This window comes from Mauremys reevesii, linkage group 11 (assembly GCF_016161935.1).
Source record: "Mauremys reevesii isolate NIE-2019 linkage group 11, ASM1616193v1, whole genome shotgun sequence".
Lineage (NCBI taxonomy): Eukaryota > Metazoa > Chordata > Testudines > Geoemydidae > Mauremys > Mauremys reevesii.
The window spans coordinates 34,369,791-34,389,770 of record NC_052633.1 but is presented as its reverse complement, the minus strand read 5'-3'; the positions used below and the strand labels follow the sequence as shown (position 1 = coordinate 34,389,770).

Below are 19,980 nucleotides of genomic sequence, written 5' to 3'. Positions count from 1 at the left end.
TTAACTACAATTAATTAACAACCCTACAAATAAGTACATGTTAATGCTATCTACAATTATCTTTAAGGAAAAAATGGCACACTTTTTTAAGAGACTTCGCCTACACTCATCCTGTTTAAGGATCAATGGGAATTACAGAGCCAGAACAACTATTATAAACCTAAAGGCCCTGCCCACATGAAGGAAATTGCAACGGTGAAAATCCCTAATATACCGGTGTAGTTTACACCAGGGTAGATTAGTCTGATCATAATGGAAAGATACGTAGGTTGAAGAATCCACATACTATACTATGAGCAGCGTGCTGGTGGGAAAAAAATGTTTGTCCCCCAGACTACTGTCAGCTTCTCAAATGTTCATATGCTAATAGACACTTGGTATGGGTGAGGAGAATTTGCATTTAGGAGGTTAAAGGGTTTTGCTCAGCAATCACGTCAGCGACCAAGGTGCATTATGATTCGATCCTAAAATAACCAACAAGGTGAAAATTACTGCTGTCAAAAACCTGGCCAATGTGTTTACTCTACCTCAGCACAATGGGAAAACAAAGGGTCTCGTTTTAAGTTGATTGAACGCTTTCAGTTTTCCGCCATTTCAAAGATAAAAGAAGAAGCTCTGCATTGTTTTGTGTCTCTAACAAGGTAAAACGCTTGGCAAGAAGACGACAAAGCATTGCGTTCTTAAATACCTTTCACACTTAGCTGAGCTGTGCAAGAATCCTTTCCAGCATTGTTGCTCGCAGAACAAGTGTATAGTCCGGAGTCTCCTTTGCCTACTTTTAGAACTGTCAAGCAGGCTGTGTTTTCCACCAGGGTGATCTTGTAGTTGCCCCCAGGACGGATATCTCTGTTATCTTTTGCCCAAGTGACTTTTAGTGGCGCTGATCCGGTGATGTGGCATTTAAAGGAACCACTTGCTCCAAGAGCCACCTCAATGGGTTCTGGTTTCACATCAAAGACAGGAGGTCTCAGACGCTCTAAAATGGAAAGAAACAACATAACTTTCACAGCTGCTGCTTCACCGCCACACAAGCGGATCATCTGGCATTCCACAACAATGCAGTGCCTTATCTTTGTTGAAAGCCAATGGCCAGGACAAGATTTAGCAGTTACCAACCTGTAAGAAGGAGCTTGGCACTGGAAGAAGCAGTCCCAAGAGCATTGTGAGCTGAGCATGAGTATTGGCCACAGTGAGCCATGTCAGTCTGCAAGATCTGAAGAGTTGCTACATTATTTAAGAATGTTGTTTGCATGTTATCATCATCATGTAATAGCACCCCATCCTTATGCCATGACACCTGAATAGGTTCCGAGCCATTTATGCGACAATCAAAGGTAACGGGGGAACCAACAGTCTCCTGAACGTCTTTTAGTTTTCTTGCAAAGGTCGGTGGAAACTTACGGTCTGCAAGAAAATAAGTAGGAAATAAGGCATCTTGCCAACCTGCAGACAATTTGCATTTACGAGAAGCCTGTTACTGAAATATTTGAAATGAAACCATCACCTTTAACAGTGAGCAGAGCAGTGGAAGAAGCAAAGCCAACACTGTTTTCTGCTTTGCAGACGTATTCTCCAAGGTCACTGCTCTCCACCCGGCTGAAAGTTAGCGTGGCCACATTATTTTTGAAGTACATTTTATAAGTAGGAGTTGATTTTAGTTTTGTATCTTCTTTGTACCAGGAGACTTTGATTTCCGGCGTCCCAGCAATTTGGCACTGAAAAGATGCGGACTTCCCAATTGTCACTTCTACACGTTCCAAGTGTGTCACAAAATAAGGCGGTTCTAAAGCACAAATGATTGCAATCAGTGTCACCGAAAAGAGAGCAAATCTTATACTGACCATTATTAATACAAGAGTGGTTAAGGAATCTGAGATAGCAACACACCTAGGATTGATATTTGGCCTTGGCAAATATCTGCTCCAGCATCATTGGCAACCTCGCAAGTGTATTCCCCTTCATCATCTTTTGTACTGTTAGCAATTTCCAGTATGCCCGATTTTTCGGTAGTTGTTATTCTACATCTTGGGGACTGTGTTATGTGGAAGCCATTCTTCTTCCATGTTACTGAAATAGGAGGAGTTCCTTTGTATGTGCTTTCCAGAAGGATGGATTTCCCTTGCTCTACACTGGAATCACTTAATTTCTTCACAAATGTTGCTGGCTCTATAGCAACAAATAGGAAGGCCAAAAGTGAAACAGAAGAAGGTGGAAGTAACAATATGTTCACGAATATGTGTGCGTACACACAAACACAGACACAAATAAATAAACACTACTATCAACAACAACAACAAAAGTCAAAACACACCTTTTACAAAAAGATGAGTGGTACAGGACACACTCCCAGCGTCATTAGTGACTCTACAGGTGTAATCTCCACTGTGGAGTGGTTCTACTTCATACAATTCCAGTTCTGCAACTGTATCCTCCAAAGAAATGTTGCAGGTACTATCTGACACAAGTTCCCTGATGCCTCTAAACCAGTTAACTTTGAATGGAGCCGTTCCTCTTATGAGACTCGTGAATGTTACACTCATCCCAGGGAGAACTTCCACGGGATCGGGTGTCTTCGCAAATGAGGGTGGTTCTAGACATACATAAAGAAGTTAAGACACATACACAAATTAGTGTGATCGTTATGTTTGAAGATGAAAACCAAATCAGAGTTTGGCTGAAGATTTATAGGCGCCTTGAAAATTGCCAAGGAAGAAATAGCAGCAAATAGAGGAAGCACTTTGCCTAAGGCACCTTGGCCTTCTTTTACTGACCTTGCACAATCAAAAAGGCACTGCATTCATCAGATCCAGCGGCATTTGTGGCGGCACAGGTGTAAGGTCCGGTATCTGATGAGTCCAGTGCATTCAGTTTCAAACCACAGATGTCGTCTGAAAATGAGACTTCATATTTGTCTCCACTAACAATCTCATTTCCATCTTGGAACCAGGCAACTGAAATGGGTGGTGATCCAGAAACTTTACATTCCAGCAGTGCTGAGGAACCCAGCACCCCACATGTTTCCTTTAACTTCCTTGTGAAAAAAGGAGGGACAATGCGATCTGCATAGAAAAAGGTGACAAAACCATGTTTAAAAAAAATAAAAAGGGAAAGATCTGTTAAAAGAAAAGACAGCATTAAATGACAACGGTAGTAGCCGGCTAACCTGAAACATCAACTGAGGATGTACAGCTACTTTCACCAGCTTCGTTTTTCACTTCAAATGTATACAGTCCCCTGTCTCCTGCCTCCGCAGAAAGAACTTTCAGCGTAGCTACTTTGTTAGAAAAGGTGATTTGATATTTGCGGCCACTCTGTAGTTCTCTTCCATCCTTAAACCACTTTGTAATAAGTTCTGGTGTTCCACCCACTGTGCACTCTAATGTAAAAGAATCCCCAGCCGTAACTGACATTGGTTCTGGCTTCTCTAAAATGACTGCTGGTTCTGAAAGAAAAGAAAAACCGTCTAATCGGTTATATCTAATTGTAAAGTTGAGAGAACAGAACAGGAAAATATTTAGTAAAGAAACATGTATCATGATTATAAGGGAGAAAGGCAATAGATTAATAAATTCTTAACTCTAACAATAATGTTAAATCTATAAGCAAACTGATCAGCAATACATGTTGATACGTACAAGTCTGGTTCCCAGGAATACTAATTGTACACAGTTTGGGAAAATAAAAATAGTACTAAAAAAGTACTTTTTCACAAGCATGCACAAAGAAATCTATAAGTACGCTATCTTCTCTCAATGCAGTAGTTATATTTGCACTCCTTCTTAAAGATACTTAAAATTAAAGCACAACTGCCATTCTGCAAAAATTGTTTAAACAGCTTTTAAAAGATCTAATACGCAATATACTACCAAAGCAATTACCGCTAAACCCTATGTTACCACAGCACACTGCCCCAGCTGTGCAAATTTAGACAGAGATAGTTTTGTTCTGAGCCTTCCAACAGTGAAGGAAAAGCTGCACATCTTGCATAGCAAAACTGCGACTTCATGAAAAGAATTGAGTAGAGATTTGATGGATATTATGGGACGTCACATTTTTTATATCTCTAAAGATTCAACCGGTTCTGTTTTTACAATCTTAATTCATAGTTCACACAAGATGCCACTGTTTACATCATCACAAATCTTAAAGCAACATTTAGTCTGACTTGAACTCATAACATTAAATTAATTTCTTGCTTTTGGGTTTCAAATCGAGTCTCGATCCCATCCTGGTTGCCCATGACAGCAAGAGTGAGGGACAGAGACAATGTGATTTGTGGAAAAGGCAAAAGAGCAAATGTATTGACATTAATGTAGGTAAAAAGAAACAAATGCTTCAAATCTCTGCTGTGTGTTAAATGCAAGTCTTGGGTCAAGAGGAGAACACTATAGGCATAATATAAAAGATAAAATAACGGGGAGCATAATGGCTCAATCCATTTTTACAAATAATGTAGTCTTTACTATTACTATAATGTATGACACATGTCACATTACAGTAGGTGAAAGAAAAGAGAAAAACAAATAAAAATAATAATAATAATTGGAGATATACCAATTTCCTAGAACTGGAAGGGACCTTGAAAGGTCATTGAGTCTAGCCCCCTGCCTTCACTAGCAGGACCAATTTTTGCCCCAGATCCCTAAGTGGCCCCCTCAAGGATTGAACTCACAGCCCTGGATTTAGCAGGCCAATGCTCAAACGACTGAGCTATCCCTCCCTGCCTTTAGCATTACCATGCTAAAGAAAGAGAAAGATATGCAATGAAGTAGCCAAAGGTGTTTGCACTAGGCTTACTAAGAGCTAGATTATGATAAATAATTAACAAAATACGTTCTAAGCATATTATGTAATAGGCTAAGAATGCCTATTAAGGGTATCGACTTCCACAGACATATGGTTAATCAGAATAATGTATGCAATATAAGCAAGAATAGATCCCAAAGGATAGTATGCAAAAAGTAATAAAATAAAATAACATAAAATAAAATAAAAAATAGATTATGTGACTCTTGCATTAGTAGCTAAAGAGTTTTGAGCTGTTTTTGAAAAATGCTGACATTGTCCTGGAAAAATCTGTCACACTTTAGTGAGCAAATATTACTGGTACGGTCCTGAACTTGTGAAATTGGCAGGAAAATTAAAGGCTTATTGTTGAGATCTAGCCACTTATAACATTATAACTTATAACATTCACCACATCGGGTTATTTGCTATGAATACGTATTGAAAGCAGCAAGCTTTGTATAAAACCATTTGATAAACAAAATGTAGAAATTTGCAGGAAATATTAGTATGGCATTCTAATTAGTAGAAAGTAATAGACATATTGTGCTCAATTCTCTCCTGAGATACAGAGCTCACATTGAAGTTCATGAGTTCTTCCTCAGTATCTAAAGGAGAAGTAGCTGCCGTTATCTCATTGTGTATGCTGTACTGAATTTAATATTGTTCAGAAACAATTATATATGGCCTAAAAATAAGACTCAGTAAGAAATATTTGATTAGCTATGGAAGGCATATGTTGACAGCTAACATGCCGACAAAAAAAAAAGAGAAGCAAAACATGAAATTAACTAACCTTTAATAACAACGGAAGCAGTACACAATACACTTCCTGCTTCATTGGACACTTTGCAGGTATATAAGCCAGAATCAGCCTGTCCTGCACCCTTAATTTGCAGAAGTATGGTGTTGTTCAGGAAAGATATTTCACAATTGGGACTCTGATAGATCTCTTGATTGTTTTTATACCAAGCAACGGTCAGAGGCTGAGAACCGGAAACACGGCCCTCAAGTTTAAGGGTGTTCCCTTCCGTTTCTTCTACCATTTCAGATAGTTTCTTTGTAAAACTAGGTGGAATTTTTCGTTCTGCAAGAATAAACATACTCTTTAAATTCTAAAAATAAATGTTAAAATAAAAAAAGACTTCAAGAAATACATTTATGACACTATGTTGTTTAAAAAACTGCTTACATTTTAAAAGGGGCTCTATTATTTACAAAAAGAACACAGAGGACACCACTCTTAGAACAGCAAAACACCACACTGTGTAAATGGATGTGGAGTTTTATTAGTTATGAAAAAATTCTTTTTTTTTAAAGAAATCTGGACTGTAGGTATAAGCAACAAGAAACAAACCAGAATTTTGTATAAATCATTTAGGATGGCAAAGTCTGCAACATTGCAAAGAAAATAAGATTGAAGGAAACATCATCTCTGCTGCTCAATTCCCCCTAAACCTTCCTTCAAAAATCTTTCGGTCCCTCCTGATAAATCCTTTAAAATACACATTCCTAATCCACAGATTCAGAAGATGGTCTCCAATTTATATCATAACAAGATGACTTCTTTCTTTCAGATATAAGGAATTCAGTGTGCACATCATACACATGAATCAGGCAATACCTTTAATACTAAGCTGAGCTGCACAAGAGTCCTTTCCAACTTCATTGCTAGCATGGCATGTATACATTCCAGAGTCTGCATTGTCAGCATTCAGAATTGTCAAATGGGCTATGTTTTCTACATAACTGATCTGGTATTTTCCTCCAGTCCGTATCTCTTGGTTATTTTTTGCCCAAGTGACCTTAATTGGTTGTGTTCCTGATATGTGACATTCAAAGTCAGCACTATCCCCAGCAAAAGCATCCACGGGTGCAATTGGGATGTCAAACAATGGAGGATTCTTGCCTTCTACAGGGTGAAAGAAACAGAAAAACACGTATAGCTTTTAAAAGCTCAATTAGTTTAAAGCATATTGTTAAATAAATGTTGCACCTATTGTTTTAAGTTGAGAATGGAAAATTTAAAATGACCTGTTGATGTTGAAGGGAAATTATTTAATAACCAACCAACCTGTAAGCACAAGGCTGGCACTGGAAGAAGCAGTTCCAATAGCGTTGGAAGCTGTACAAGTGTATTGCCCAGCAAGGCTCTTGTCAGTCTGCAAAAACTGGAGAGTTGCTACGTTATTTAAGAAGGAGGTTTGCACATTGTAGCCATCTTGGATATGTACGCCATCTTTAGACCAGGATACTTCAATAGGTTCTGAGCCGGTTATGCCACAATCAAATGTAACTGGTAAGCCAACAGTTTCATGAATGTCTCTCAAAGTTCGTGTGAATGAAGGAGGAAGTTTACGTTCTGCAAGCAAAGAAGCATAGCACAATAAAAGTTTTGGGAAGTTATCCAGCTTTGGTGAATTCTCCAGTAAGCACTGCCTAAGAAGACTCTGAATTGTAGTATAGATTGGGCAGATTTACAGGAAGATAATGGAAGATCCAGTCATTGTTTTCAACCAACTTGCCAAATATCAAACAGTAAAACAGTAAAAGGCCCACAAAGAATCAAGGAGATTATTTGTTAGATCATTTAGCTTGCGGGTTGGTGTCAAGAGAGAGCTCTGGACAATCGGTCAATGTGGTTTTAAAGTTTTGATTAATAGTCTCACATTTTCTACATTGGAAAGAGCTGGAAGAATGCCGTATTCTGAAGGGGAAGAATCAGAAGTCAGTATCCGTTAGCGAGAGCGCTGGTTAAAGCTGGTTAACTAAAGATTGACATTGAGAATGACTTTCCAGCCAGACTTTCACTAGTAGAAGGTAATCAATGCTCAGGGAGTTCTAGACAGGGGTAGTCTCTAGCTGGTCAGGTAGAGTCACAGAGTGTTCCTAAGAAACTTTTAAATGTGTTAACATGAATTATTCACCTTGAACAGAAAGCAAAGCTGATGAAGAAGCTTCTCCAACACTGTTTTCTGCTTTGCAGATATACTCCCCACTATCCCCACTATCCACCTGGCCGAAAACCAAAGTGGCAACGTTGTTCTTAAAGTGCATTTTAGAGGTAGGTGTTGCTCTTAGTTTTGTATCTCCTTTGTACCATGATACAACAATTTCTGGTGTGCCAGCAACTTGGCATTGTAATGACGCAGAATCTCCAACTGTCACCTGAGCAGGTTCCAAGCGTGTAACAAAGTAAGGTGGTTCTAAAGAACAAAGACACATGATTAATTCCACAATTTAAATATCAAAATGACTATTACTATAAAAAAAGATCCCCTGTGGAATGAGAACACACCTAATACTGAGATGTCAGCTTGACAAAGATCTCGTCCAGAATCATTCTCAATGTGGCAAGTGTATTGTCCCTGATCTTCTACTTTACTACTTGGAACTTCCAGTATGGCAGAGGTTTCTGTGGTAGTGATGCTGCATTTTTCAGAATGAGCTACTTCGAATCCATTTTTCTTCCACAAGACTGAAATCGGAGGGGTACCAGAGTATGTGCATTCCAGAATTAATGGTTTTCCTTTCTCTACACTGAGATTATTCAGTTTTTTCACAAATTTTGCTGGTTCTACAGTGAACATTATGAAGATAAAAGTTAAAAATTGACACCAAGAGATATTTTTTTAAAGAAATGTATGTAATTGCAAGCCAGACAAACCTTTTACAAAGAGCTGTGTTGTGCAAGAAACTTTGCCAGCCTCATTAGTGACCAGACAGGTGTAGTCTCCACTTTGGAGTGGCTGTATGTCAAACAGCTCCAGTTGTGCAACTGAATTTTCTAAGGAGATGTTGCATCGATGTCCCAGTACTAGCTCGACACTTCCTTTGAACCATTTAACATCCAGTGGAGGGGTGCCTTTTAGGATACTAGTAAAAGTTATATTTGCCCCAGATAAAACTTGCAGGGAATCAGGTTTCTTCACAAAAGAAGGAGGTTCTAAAGACACAAAGAAAAGAGAAGTGAACTTTGATGAAGAGTAAAATATTCCCATATGAAACACAGGTGAATAGACTCATATAAACACACCCAAAAAAGTAAGCAACCCACAAAGAAAGGAGTTTATATCTGGAAGCTCTGCCTTTTTCTAGATACTAACCTCTAACAGTCAAATATGCACTGCATTCATCAGATCCAGCTACATTAGTAGCTGTGCATGAGTAAGTTCCCATATCAGATTCCTTTAGTGTGTTCACTTTCAAAGAGCAAGCATTGTCTGTAAGGGTCGTCTGATACTTGTCTCCACTAGTGACCTCATATCCATCATGGAACCAGGAAACAGAAATAGGTGGTGACCCATACACTTTGCACTCCAGAACAACAGAGGAACCCAACAGACCATTGGTTTCTTTCAGTTTTCTTGTGAAAGAAGGAGGTATAATGCGATCTGTATAGGATAAAACACAGCTATATTACAACAGTATAACTTAAAAGGTTGATGGTTTCCAGTCATCTAGCAGAAACACCACACTTTCCTTTGGCACACCTACGTTGGCTTGGGAGAATCCAAAGCAGTCCTACAATTCAACCCATTGAGGCCTGAGGTACTGAGAGAAGATAAGAACAGGTTGCAGTATACTCTCTTATGCTGTCACTCACCCCTTCTGAGGGTCACCTTTCTCCTTTTATTTTTTCAATACTTTCTCATAAGGAGAAGAACAGTATTGCACCATTTGGGACGTGCAGACTCAGTTGATGAGACTGACCCCAAGCAACAGCCTCATCGTCATGTTGGGTGAAAAATGCTTCAACCTACTCCCTCCCTCTGTGATCTCTACAACACTAGTGGGCGCACATAGGGTGCCTAAGATCACATTAGTAGTGAGTCTTCCCAGAGTGGCAGCAGCCTGACATGACACCAAAGGAAGCAGCATGTTGTGTAACGCCTTGTGATAAATGAAAGCGGGGGGAGCTCCCTTTTATGGACACCCACCCAGCCACTTAGCTATAAAATCCCTGTTAGTAGCTATTCTCTACTTGCTTTACCTGTAAAGGATTAACAAGTCCACAGGTGAAAGGAAGAGAGTGGACACCGTGACCAAAAGAGCGAATGGGAGGGCTAGACCCTTTTATAAAAAGAATCCCTTTGTCTATCTGTGGTTGTTCTCCAGAGAGAGGAGACACATAGTAGCAATGCTATAAAAAGTTTTAAGCCAGGTATGAAAAATCATCAGATCATATCTAGAACTACTTATTTGAAACCCCAGATATGTAAGTAGATAATGAAATTTTAGGAAAACGTGATTAGGGTTATTTCTTTTATTTTGTTAGGCTTGTGGGCTCCTCTGTGCTAACCCCAGGTGCTTTTGTTTTGCTTGTAAACTTTAAGCTGAACCTCAATAAAGTTATTTTGATGGTTAATCCTTAAAAGTGGTTCTTTTTAAATCTAGCAAAGAGTCTAAGTTCCAAATATATTTAACTTTTTAAAAACAGAATTGACTTTTTGTGTCCTAAGAGGTGTGCATAGATTGTTTAATTAGCTCATGGCAACAGCTGATTTCCTTTGTTTTCTTTCTCAGCTCTTCCTGGAGGGGGAGTGAAAGGGCTTGAGGGTACCCACAGGGAGGAATTCCCAAGTGCGCTTTCCTGGGTCCCAAAGGGGTTTTTTTGCACTTGGGTGGTGGCAGCATCTACCCATCCAAGGTCAGAGAGAAGCTATAACCTTGGGAGTTTAATACAAGCCTGGAGTGGCCAGTATTAATTTTTAAAATCCTTGTGGGCCCCCACCTTTTGCACTCAAAGTGCCAGAGTGGGGAATCAGCCTTGACACACCTTTTAAAGAAATTGTAAGATTCAAAGATAATTCACAAGTTAATCAACTAACCTGAAACACGCACTGAAGCTGTGCATCTGCTTTGACCAACACTGTTTTTCACCTCAAAAGTATACTCCCCACTGTCTTCTACTACTGCATTGTGGATTTTAAGCCCAGACACTTTGTTGAAGAAGCTTATTTTGTATTTGTGATCAGTAGACAGCTCATTCCCATCCTTAAACCACCTAGTAGTGAGCTCCGGTGTGCCGTCCACTGTGCATTCTAGAGTACAAGAGTCTCCAGAGGTAACTTTCATTGGGCCGGGCTTCTCTACAATGACTGCAGGTTCTGAAATGAGATACAAATCACAGCCATATTTGATGACAGGATGGGAGGTGCAATCAGTTTGTTAAGTGAGGTTAAAATATCATTCTATATTGTTTTGTTTCCTTGTTACCAACCTAGAACTGACAGAGTGGCAAAGCACTCCTGAACTCCTGCATCATTTTTGATCTGACAGATGTACTTTCCAGCACTGGCTGGTTCCGCATTTCCAATCTGTAGAGTTGCAACGTTTTCTGAATAGGAAATCCAAAGATTTTCGCTTTCTCTAACGATTTCCCCTTTGTCTTTCAGCCACAGAACAGAAATGGGCTGGGATCCTTCTACTGTGGCCTGCAGCTCAACTGGGTCCCCAACTACAGCAGTGAAATCACTGAGCTTCTTCACAAAAATTGGTGGTGCTGGTGAAGAGAAGATACTTCATGTTAAAACCGCAAGGAGAGTGCAGGAAGAGAGTGACGAGAATGACATGATGCTAGTAATATAACTGATGTGTAAATCATTAAACAAACCTCTTAGCGTTATAGAGGAAATGCAAGTGTCACTTCCTACATCATTTACGGCCTTACAGTGATATTCACCGACGTCTGCGTCACCCAGACTAAGGATGTGAATACTAGCAAGGTAGTTCTCAGACATGATTTTGTACTTCTTGCTACTTTTAATTTCTCTTTTGTCCTTATACCATGAAATCTGGAAAGGAGGAGTGCCCCGAAGCTCACACTCAAGATGGACATCTGAACCTTTCAAAGTCTCAACCGGATGAGGTTTCTTGCTGAAAACAGGGGGTTCTATGGAAAGAAGAAGTTTGAGTTTCTGTTAATTCAGTTGGGGACATAACAGAGAAAAAAACATTTAAACAGTAAATTGTATCACTATGTTGGACTGATATGGAAGAGTAAAGACATGAGTCTCAATAAGAGATGGCTCCCATGTTATAGAACCCTGGTAAAATCCATACCCTGCATTCTCAGAAGGCAGCACTCGCCTATCTGACTGAAGAGAAGATTTATTAGCCTTCCACAGCAGATTAGAGGAAGGAACTGACAAAAAAGGGAGGAGTGGAGTTCTGACCTTTCACTTTCAATGAAGTACTGGTGTTTGCAGTGCCCGCTGCATTGCGAGCTTCACAAGTGTAGTCTCCACTGTCTTCCACACTGAGACTGTGCATTTCAATGACTGCCACGGTGTCAACAAAGGACATTCTGTATTTTTCGCTGTCGTGGATTTCAGCTTCGTCTTTGTACCAGGTGACTTTGATTTCTGGAGAACCGCCTATTTTGCATTCAAATGTAGTGGAATCATGCTGTTTCACAACTCTAGAGGAGTCTAGCTTCTTAATAAACCTTGGTGGTTCTATGAAACCAAAGGACAAGAGTAAACAAGATGATTCACTAAACTGCACTGATCCATTAAAATATTCCCTCAATGAAATATCTAACCGAAAGTGCAAACTTATTTGGGTTGTGGGGGAAGAGTAGAAATAGCTACAAAATGTGAATTTACACTTGCCAGTGATATATCTGGTAGCAGCATGACAGAAACGAACACACAGCATACATAACAAACAAAAGCAGGGGAGTTTCTTTGTGCATATTTTCCAATGGTTTGTATATGTAGAATGATTTCCCAAGTTCCTTGCAAAGATTTGGACATATTTATTATACACAAAAATATTGTTTACTGAATTGCCATATATGTAACTTACAATAGGTTATATATCATATAACCAGACATTCAAACAGCTACTGCATGAAAACTAGATATATGTTGACATGATTCACTGAAATATTCAACTCTTACTGTGGGTGACAGCATCTTAAAATGCCAAATTTTCAGCTGATGTCTGCTTGTTAGAAGTTCCATATTAGATTTCAGCTGATGGGTAACTTTGACCATGACAGAAATTTATATTGAATTCTGTCCATGTTATATGTATGGAAGGGAATTCTATATCAGTTTCTGCTATATCATTTAGTGTATAGATACCTGGTGTGTATGTATATGTACATGGCTAAAGTCTGTTTCTTGATCTGCCTTTTGGGCAAAAGTACATTAATTACGTATAAAGCCTTTATTTAAGCTTTTACATTTAGTTTATCTTATTTTACTTTTCTGCTATAGGTCTCTTTCTGCTGCTTTTGTACAGAACTGATTTTTAAGTAATGATTAGCGCTATGAGGGTAAGAAAAAAAACATGCAACAGAAGCAACATGTTCGAAACAACTAAACTAACATGTATTACTAAGACAGGTGTTTGCACTAAATGGCAATTGACCAAGATATTTATATCTTATTAATTCTGATGCCATCACTATTTTGTGTAGGGAATTCAGTATATATATCAAAGCCGTGTCTAATAATATAAATACATTTAAACAATACATGTATTTAACCAATTTTTATTGCAAAATTTAGAGGGTGGCAATGCTTCTGTTCATGGTAGCTGTCTCAGTGAATGGAAATAAATAATGTGTTTTATCTGCAGAGTGTTTAACACTTGATGTAAAAGAAGAACATTATCAATATTAAGGACCTGAGTCAACAAGGTAATTATGCTCTAGCAAAGGCCAAGAATGTGAGTTTCATTGAACGCGCGTGTTTAAATTTAGACATTTCCTTGAGCCCATGGCTGAACTGAGGCCTATATTTGCCACATAATAATACATTTTCCAGTATGATTGTTATTCATTCCTTGAAAATTATAAATAAAAATAATGTCATTTTGTGCTAGTTTTGATCACAGAGGAGTTTCGGTTACTCAATCTGCAACCAGATGTAAATTCATTTAAGTGCCTTTCAGATGCACATTTTTAAGGCAGCAGATTAGAAATAAATACTTGTTAATAGTATTTAAAATTATCTTTAAGGAAAAAAATACAACGTCCTTACAGAGACACATCCTTTAAAGAGTCCTACACTCATCCTGTCTAAGGATCAATGGGAATTACAGATCCAGAACATAAACCCAAAGGCCCTGCCCACATGAAGGAAATCACAATGGTGAAAATCCCTAATATACTCTATTTCCCCATGTTAAGTATCCTCACACCTTCTTGTCAACTGTCTAAAATGGGCCATCTTGATTATCACTACAAAAGTTTTTTTTCCTCCTGATGATAATAGCTCATCTTAATTAATTAGCCACTTACAGTTGGTATGGCTACTTCCACTTTTTCATGTTCTCTGTATGTATATATATATTCTTACTGTATGTTCCATTCTATGCATCTGATGAAGTGGGCTGTAGCCCATGAAAGCTTATGCTCAAACAAATGTGTTAGTCTCTAAGGTGCCACAAGTACTCCTGTTCTTTTTCTTAACATACCAGTGTAGTTTACACCAGAGTAGATTAGTCGGATCACAAATGTAGAGATAAGTAGGTTTAAGAATCCATATACTATACAGGTGAGCAGAGTACTGGTGGAGAAAAAATGTTTCTACCCCAGGATACTGTCAGCTGCTCAAATGTTCATATTGAGACTCTTTGGGCTTGGCTACACTTGAGAGTTGAAAGCCTCCACCAGCGCTGCAACTTAGTAACTGTCCACACCTGCAAGGCACATCCAGCGCTGCAACTACCTGGCTGCAGTGCTGGCTGAACACCTGGTCTGCTTGGGGAATAACGAGTGCAGAGCTGGTGATGCAGCGCTGCTCGTCAGGTGTGGCCACACACCAGCACTGTTATTGGCCTCCAGGGTATTAGGAGATATCCCAGAATGCTTTTAACTAAATTACTCTCTTTGTTTTGTTATGCAGCCTCTTTTTGTTTTGTTGTGAACTCGGGGCTCCGGGGCTCCAGGAGCTGCTTATCTAAAAAACAAACACAGCTCCTGTTTGCTGTGATCAATCTGTAACTGACTGTGAACAATCAAATGAGATATCCCCCTGCCTGCCTCATTCACAGGGGTTGAGTGTTTGCTTGAGGAAAGAAATGGGGAGGTGCAGGAGGGGGAGAAAGGAAGTCTGTGCTGCTTATCTGGTCTGCAGGCTGTTTGCAGTTAAGACTAAGGGGTCGGGAAAATTTTCTGATTTTGCAAGGCAGGGAACTGATACACAGTGTCGGCTCCAAAAATCCACGCTCTCTCGCTCTCTCTACCTCTCTCTCCCCCACTCCCTGTCACACTACACCCCACCCCACTCTTTTGAAAAGCATGTTGCTGCCACTTGAACACTGGGATAGCTGCCCATAATGCTTCACTCCCAACAGCGCTGCAAATGCTGCAAATGTGGCCACACTGCAGCGCTGGTAGCTGTGAGTGTGGCCACACACCAGTGCTTTCCCTACACAGCTGTACAACCAGCACTGTAACTCCCAGTGCTGCAACTCTCAAGTGTAGCCAAGCCCTTAGTGTGTGTGAGGAGAATTTGCCTCTAGGAGGTTAAAGGGTTTTACTCAGCAATTGCGTCAAGGATCAAGGTGCATTATGATTCAATCCTAAAAAACCATCAAGGTGAAAATTACTGCTGTCAAAATCCTGGCCAATGTGTTTGCTCTACACCTCAGCACAATGGGAAAACAAAGGGTCTCGTTTTAAGTTGATTGAACGCTTTCGGTTTTGCACCGTTTCAAGATAAAGGAAGAAGCTCGGCATTGTTTTGTGTCTCTAACAAGGTAAAACGCTTGGCAAGAAGACGACAAAGCATTGCGTTCTTAAATACCTTTCACACTTAGCTGAGCTGCGCAAGAATCCTTTCCAGCATTGTTGCTCGCAGAACAAGTGTATAGTCCGGAGTCTCCTTTGCCTACTTTTAGAACTGTCAAGCTGGCTGTGTTTTCCACCAGGGTGATCTTGTAGTTGCCCCCAGGACGGATATCTCTGTTATCTTTTGCCCAAGTGACTTTTAGTGGCGCCGATCCGGTGATGTGGCATTTAAAGGAACCACTTGCTCCAAGAGCCACCTCAATGGGTTCTGGTTTCACATCAAAGACAGGAGGTCTCAGATGCTCTAAAAACGGAAAGAAACAACATAACTTTCACAGCTGCTGCTTCACCATTTGGCATTCCACTACAACGCAGTGCCTTCTGTTTGTTGAAAGCCAATGGCCAGGACAAGATTTAGCAGCTACCAACCTGTGAGGAGGAGCTTGGCACTGGAAGAAGCAGTCCCAAGAGCATTGTGAGCTGAGCACGAGTATTGGCCACAGTGAGCCATGTCGGTCTCCAAGATCTGAAGAGTTGCTACATTATTTAAGAATGTTGTTTGCATGTTATCATCATCGTGTAATAGCACCCCATCCTTATGCCATGACACCTGAATAGGTTCCGAGCCATTTATTCGACAATCAAAGGTAACGGGGGAACCAACAGTCTCCTGAATGTCTTTTAGTTTTCTTGCAAAGGTCGGTGGAAACTTACGGTCTGCAAGAAAATAAGTAGGAAATAAGGCATCCTGCCAACCTGCAGACAATTTGCATTTATGATAAGCCTGTTACTATAAAGAGTCATTACTGGAATATTTGAAATGAAACGATCACCTTTAACAGTGAGCAGAGCAGTGGAAGAAGCAAAGCCAACACTGTTTTCTGCTTTGCAGACGTATTCTCCAAGGTCACTGCTCTCCACCTGGTTGAAAACTAGCGCGGCCACATTATTTTTGAAGTACATTTTATAAGCAGGGGTAGATCTTAATTTTGTATCTTCTTTGTACCAGGAGACTTTGATTTCCGGCGTCCCAGCAATTTGGCACTGAAAAGATGCGGACTCCCCGACTGTCACCTCTACACGTTCCAAGTGTGTCACAAAATAAGGCGGTTCTAAAGCACAAATGATCGCAATCAGCGTCACAGAAAAAAGAGCAAATCCTATACTGACCATTATTAATACAAGAGTGGTTAAGGAATCTGAGATAGCAACACACCTAGGATTGATATTTGGCCTTGGCAAATATCTGCTCCGGCATCATTGGCAACCTCGCAAGTGTATTCCCCTTCATCATCTTTTGTACTGTTAGGAATTTCCAGTATGCCTGATTTTTCGGTAGTTGTTATACTACATCTCGGGGACTGTGTTATGTGGAAGCCATTCTTCTTCCATGTTACTGAAATAGGAGGAGTTCCTTTGTATGTGCTTTCCAGAAGGATGGATTTCCCTTGCTCTACACTGGAGTCACTTAATTTCTTCACAAATGTTGCTGGCTCTATAGTAACAAAATGGAAGGCAAAAAGTCAAATAGAAGAGGGGGGAAAGACCAAGATATTCACAAAGCTTTGCGCGCGCACACACACATTAATAAATAATAAATAAGAATAAGAACAATAGCAGCAATCGAGACAAACCTTTTACAAAAAGATGAGTGGTACAGGACACACTGCCAGCGTCATTAGTGACTCGACAGGTGTAATCTCCACTGTGGAGTGGTTCTACTTCATATAATTCCAATTCTGCAACTGTATCCTCCAAAGAAATGTTGCAGGTACTATCTGACACAAGTTCCCTGATGCCTCTAAACCAGTTAACTTTGAACGGAGCCGTTCCTCTTATGAGACTCGTGAATGTTACACTCATCCCAGGGAGAACTTCCACAGGATCGGGTGTCTTCGCAAATGAGGGTGGTTCTAGACATACATAAAGAAGTTAAGACACATACACAAATTAGTGTGATTGTTACGTTTGAAGATGAAAACCAAATCAGAGTTTGGCTGAAGATTTGTAGGTGCCCTGAAAATTGCCAAGGAAGAAATAGCAGCAAATGGAGGAGGCATTTTGCCTAAGGCACCTTGGCCTTCTTTTACTGACCTTGCACAATCAAAAAGGCACTGCATTCATCAGATCCAGCGGCATTTGTGGCAGCACAGGTGTAAGGTCCGGTATCTGATGAGTCCAGTGCATTCAGTTTCAAACCACAGATGTCGTCTGAAAATGAGACTTCATATTTCTCTCCACTAACAATCTCATTTCCATCTTGGAACCAGGCAACTGAAATGGGTTGTGATCCAGAAACTTTGCATTCCAGCAGCGCAGAGGAACCCAGTACCCCGTATGTTTCCTTTAACTTCCTTGTGAAAAAAGGAGGGACTATCCGATCTGCATAGAAAAAGGTGACAAAACCACGTTTAAAAAAATAAAAAGGGAAAGATCTGTTAAAAGAAAAGACAGCATTAAATGACAACGGCAGTAGCCGGCTAACCTGAAACATCAACCGAGGATGTACAGCTACTTTCACCAACTTCGTTTTTCACTTCAAATGTATACAGTCCCCTGTCTCCTGCCTCCGCAGAAAGAACTTTCAGCGTAGCTACTTTGTTGAAAAAGGTGATTTGATATTTGCGGCCACTCTGTAGTTCTCTTCCATCCTTAAACCACGTTGTAATAAGTTCTGGTGTTCCACCCACTGTGCACTCTAATGTAAAAGAATTCCCAGCCGTAACTGACATTGGTTCTGGCTTCTCTAAAATGACTGCTGGTTCTGAAAGAAGAAAAAGCCGTCTAATCGGTAAAATCTTATTGTAAAGCCGAACATTCATAACGAAATAGCAAATTATAGAAAGCTGCTTTTGTGTCCCGGAAGTATGATTACACGGAGCACACAATTTTATTTTTTATTGTGAGCTAGAAGCTTTTACCAACCTAATACTTGTAAAAATGCCGAGCACTCCCTCATCCCTGCGTCATTTTTTATCTGGCAGATGTACTTTCCAACATTGGCTCCCTCTGTGGTTGCGAGTTCGAGAGTAGCAATATTATCCATAAAGGAAATCTGGACATTTTCGCTTTCTCTGATGATTTCGCCTTTATCCTTAAGCCACAGAACCGAAATAGGTTGAGAGCCTTCCACCACAGCCTGCAGAGCGGTCGGTTCCCCCACAAAGGCTACAGTGTCACTTAACTTCTGAACAAATCTCGGAGGTTCTAATGATGGGAAGAGTCATGGTAAAAATGTCAGTCAGCTTTAGAGAAATAGCCATAATGCCAAGAAAAGAAAACGTGAATGCTGCGTCTGCTCCTTTATACAAACCTTTGAATTTCACAGCGCAAACACAAGTGTCACTTCCCACTTCATTCATGGCTTTGCACTGGTACTCCCCAGTGTCCGAAGCTTCAAGGTTAAGAATGTGAACGCTGGCTGTGAAGTCTTTAGATGTAACTTTGAACTTCTTACTGCTTCTGACTTGCCTCCTGTCTTTGAACCAGGCTACTTCAAATGGTGGGGTTCCCGAAATTTCACACTGAATGACAACATCCGAACCTTTAAGTGTGTCTACCGGGGTAGGTTTCTTGCTAAAAACGGGAGGTTCTATAAAAAAGAATAACATCAGAGCCTATAAATGTGCTTGGATAGGTTTCTCGTTAACAACAGGGGCCAAGATACTCAGAAATAGGAGCCTAAAAAGTTATGCTCGTAAAGTCATATTTAGACCTCCAAATGTGACCTGGCTTTCGAAAGTGCTGAGCAGCTAACAGTTCACATTGAGTTCATACTTATTTCTACATCTATAAATTCCTAGCATAGAAATTTGATACCTATGCAAATACTTTTAATTCAGAAATCCCATTCAGTTTCCCAAACAGAGGATGTTAATAAGGATGGGTTTCTCTTGGCTTGACCTTCAAGACACTTCACTTTAGCCCGCCCTACGATCGGATCTATTAACTTTGTCCACTGGAACTTCCTCTCTTCTCAAATTTCTAGGCTTTACTGCCAGTCCGCCTCTCCCAGCCACGCCTACGTTCTTTCCCACGCTGCCCTTCTGCATGACACAGCTCCCCAAAACTGATAAATCCGCGACCTGTGAATGCCTTCTCACATTCCCCTTCTGCAACGATACGCACAGCGCTCTGACCGCTGATAGAGAGTAGGTAGACAGCTGGCTACAATGAATACCCAACTACTTGACACCAAAACGACGTGGTGGTCCTACTCCTGTTTCTTTCTCCTCCCTCGTCCTATCATCGATCTGTTCGTTCCATTCACCTGTTGCATCTTGTCATTAGCCAAGGATCGAAGGTCTTAATGGAAGGGACTGCCTCCTTACTTGCACTATGGGTCCCCAACTGGGTTCTCTAAATACTGCAGCTACTAATGCCACTAGTGTGTGAGACACACCGTCATTTGGGTTGGGATGGGATCTTGCTCCAAGTCGATGGAA

The 19,980-nt window shown here is 40.3% G+C and overlaps 1 protein-coding gene across 1 annotated transcript in view; it reads right to left on the bottom strand.

Moving 5' to 3' along the window:
- The window catches only part of TTN (titin), a 308,399-nt gene that overhangs the window by 201,469 nt on the left and 86,950 nt on the right, over window positions 1-19,980 (bottom strand). The window contains exons 76-102 of the mRNA XM_039494704.1: window positions 18,849-19,127; window positions 18,461-18,742; window positions 18,021-18,299; window positions 17,630-17,917; window positions 17,170-17,448; window positions 16,752-17,030; window positions 16,369-16,647; window positions 15,965-16,252; window positions 15,552-15,839; window positions 11,964-12,245; window positions 11,402-11,680; window positions 11,009-11,290; window positions 10,617-10,895; window positions 8,892-9,179; window positions 8,453-8,731; window positions 8,084-8,362; window positions 7,713-7,991; window positions 6,860-7,147; window positions 6,410-6,697; window positions 5,582-5,872; window positions 3,164-3,442; window positions 2,772-3,059; window positions 2,312-2,590; window positions 1,888-2,166; window positions 1,505-1,783; window positions 1,117-1,404; window positions 689-976 (exon numbers count right to left, since the gene is read on the bottom strand). Coding sequence (XP_039350638.1) covers window positions 689-976; window positions 1,117-1,404; window positions 1,505-1,783; window positions 1,888-2,166; window positions 2,312-2,590; window positions 2,772-3,059; window positions 3,164-3,442; window positions 5,582-5,872; window positions 6,410-6,697; window positions 6,860-7,147; window positions 7,713-7,991; window positions 8,084-8,362; window positions 8,453-8,731; window positions 8,892-9,179; window positions 10,617-10,895; window positions 11,009-11,290; window positions 11,402-11,680; window positions 11,964-12,245; window positions 15,552-15,839; window positions 15,965-16,252; window positions 16,369-16,647; window positions 16,752-17,030; window positions 17,170-17,448; window positions 17,630-17,917; window positions 18,021-18,299; window positions 18,461-18,742; window positions 18,849-19,127 — 7,635 coding nt within the window. The remainder of the gene's footprint in view (window positions 1-688; window positions 977-1,116; window positions 1,405-1,504; window positions 1,784-1,887; window positions 2,167-2,311; window positions 2,591-2,771; window positions 3,060-3,163; window positions 3,443-5,581; window positions 5,873-6,409; window positions 6,698-6,859; window positions 7,148-7,712; window positions 7,992-8,083; window positions 8,363-8,452; window positions 8,732-8,891; window positions 9,180-10,616; window positions 10,896-11,008; window positions 11,291-11,401; window positions 11,681-11,963; window positions 12,246-15,551; window positions 15,840-15,964; window positions 16,253-16,368; window positions 16,648-16,751; window positions 17,031-17,169; window positions 17,449-17,629; window positions 17,918-18,020; window positions 18,300-18,460; window positions 18,743-18,848; window positions 19,128-19,980) is intronic.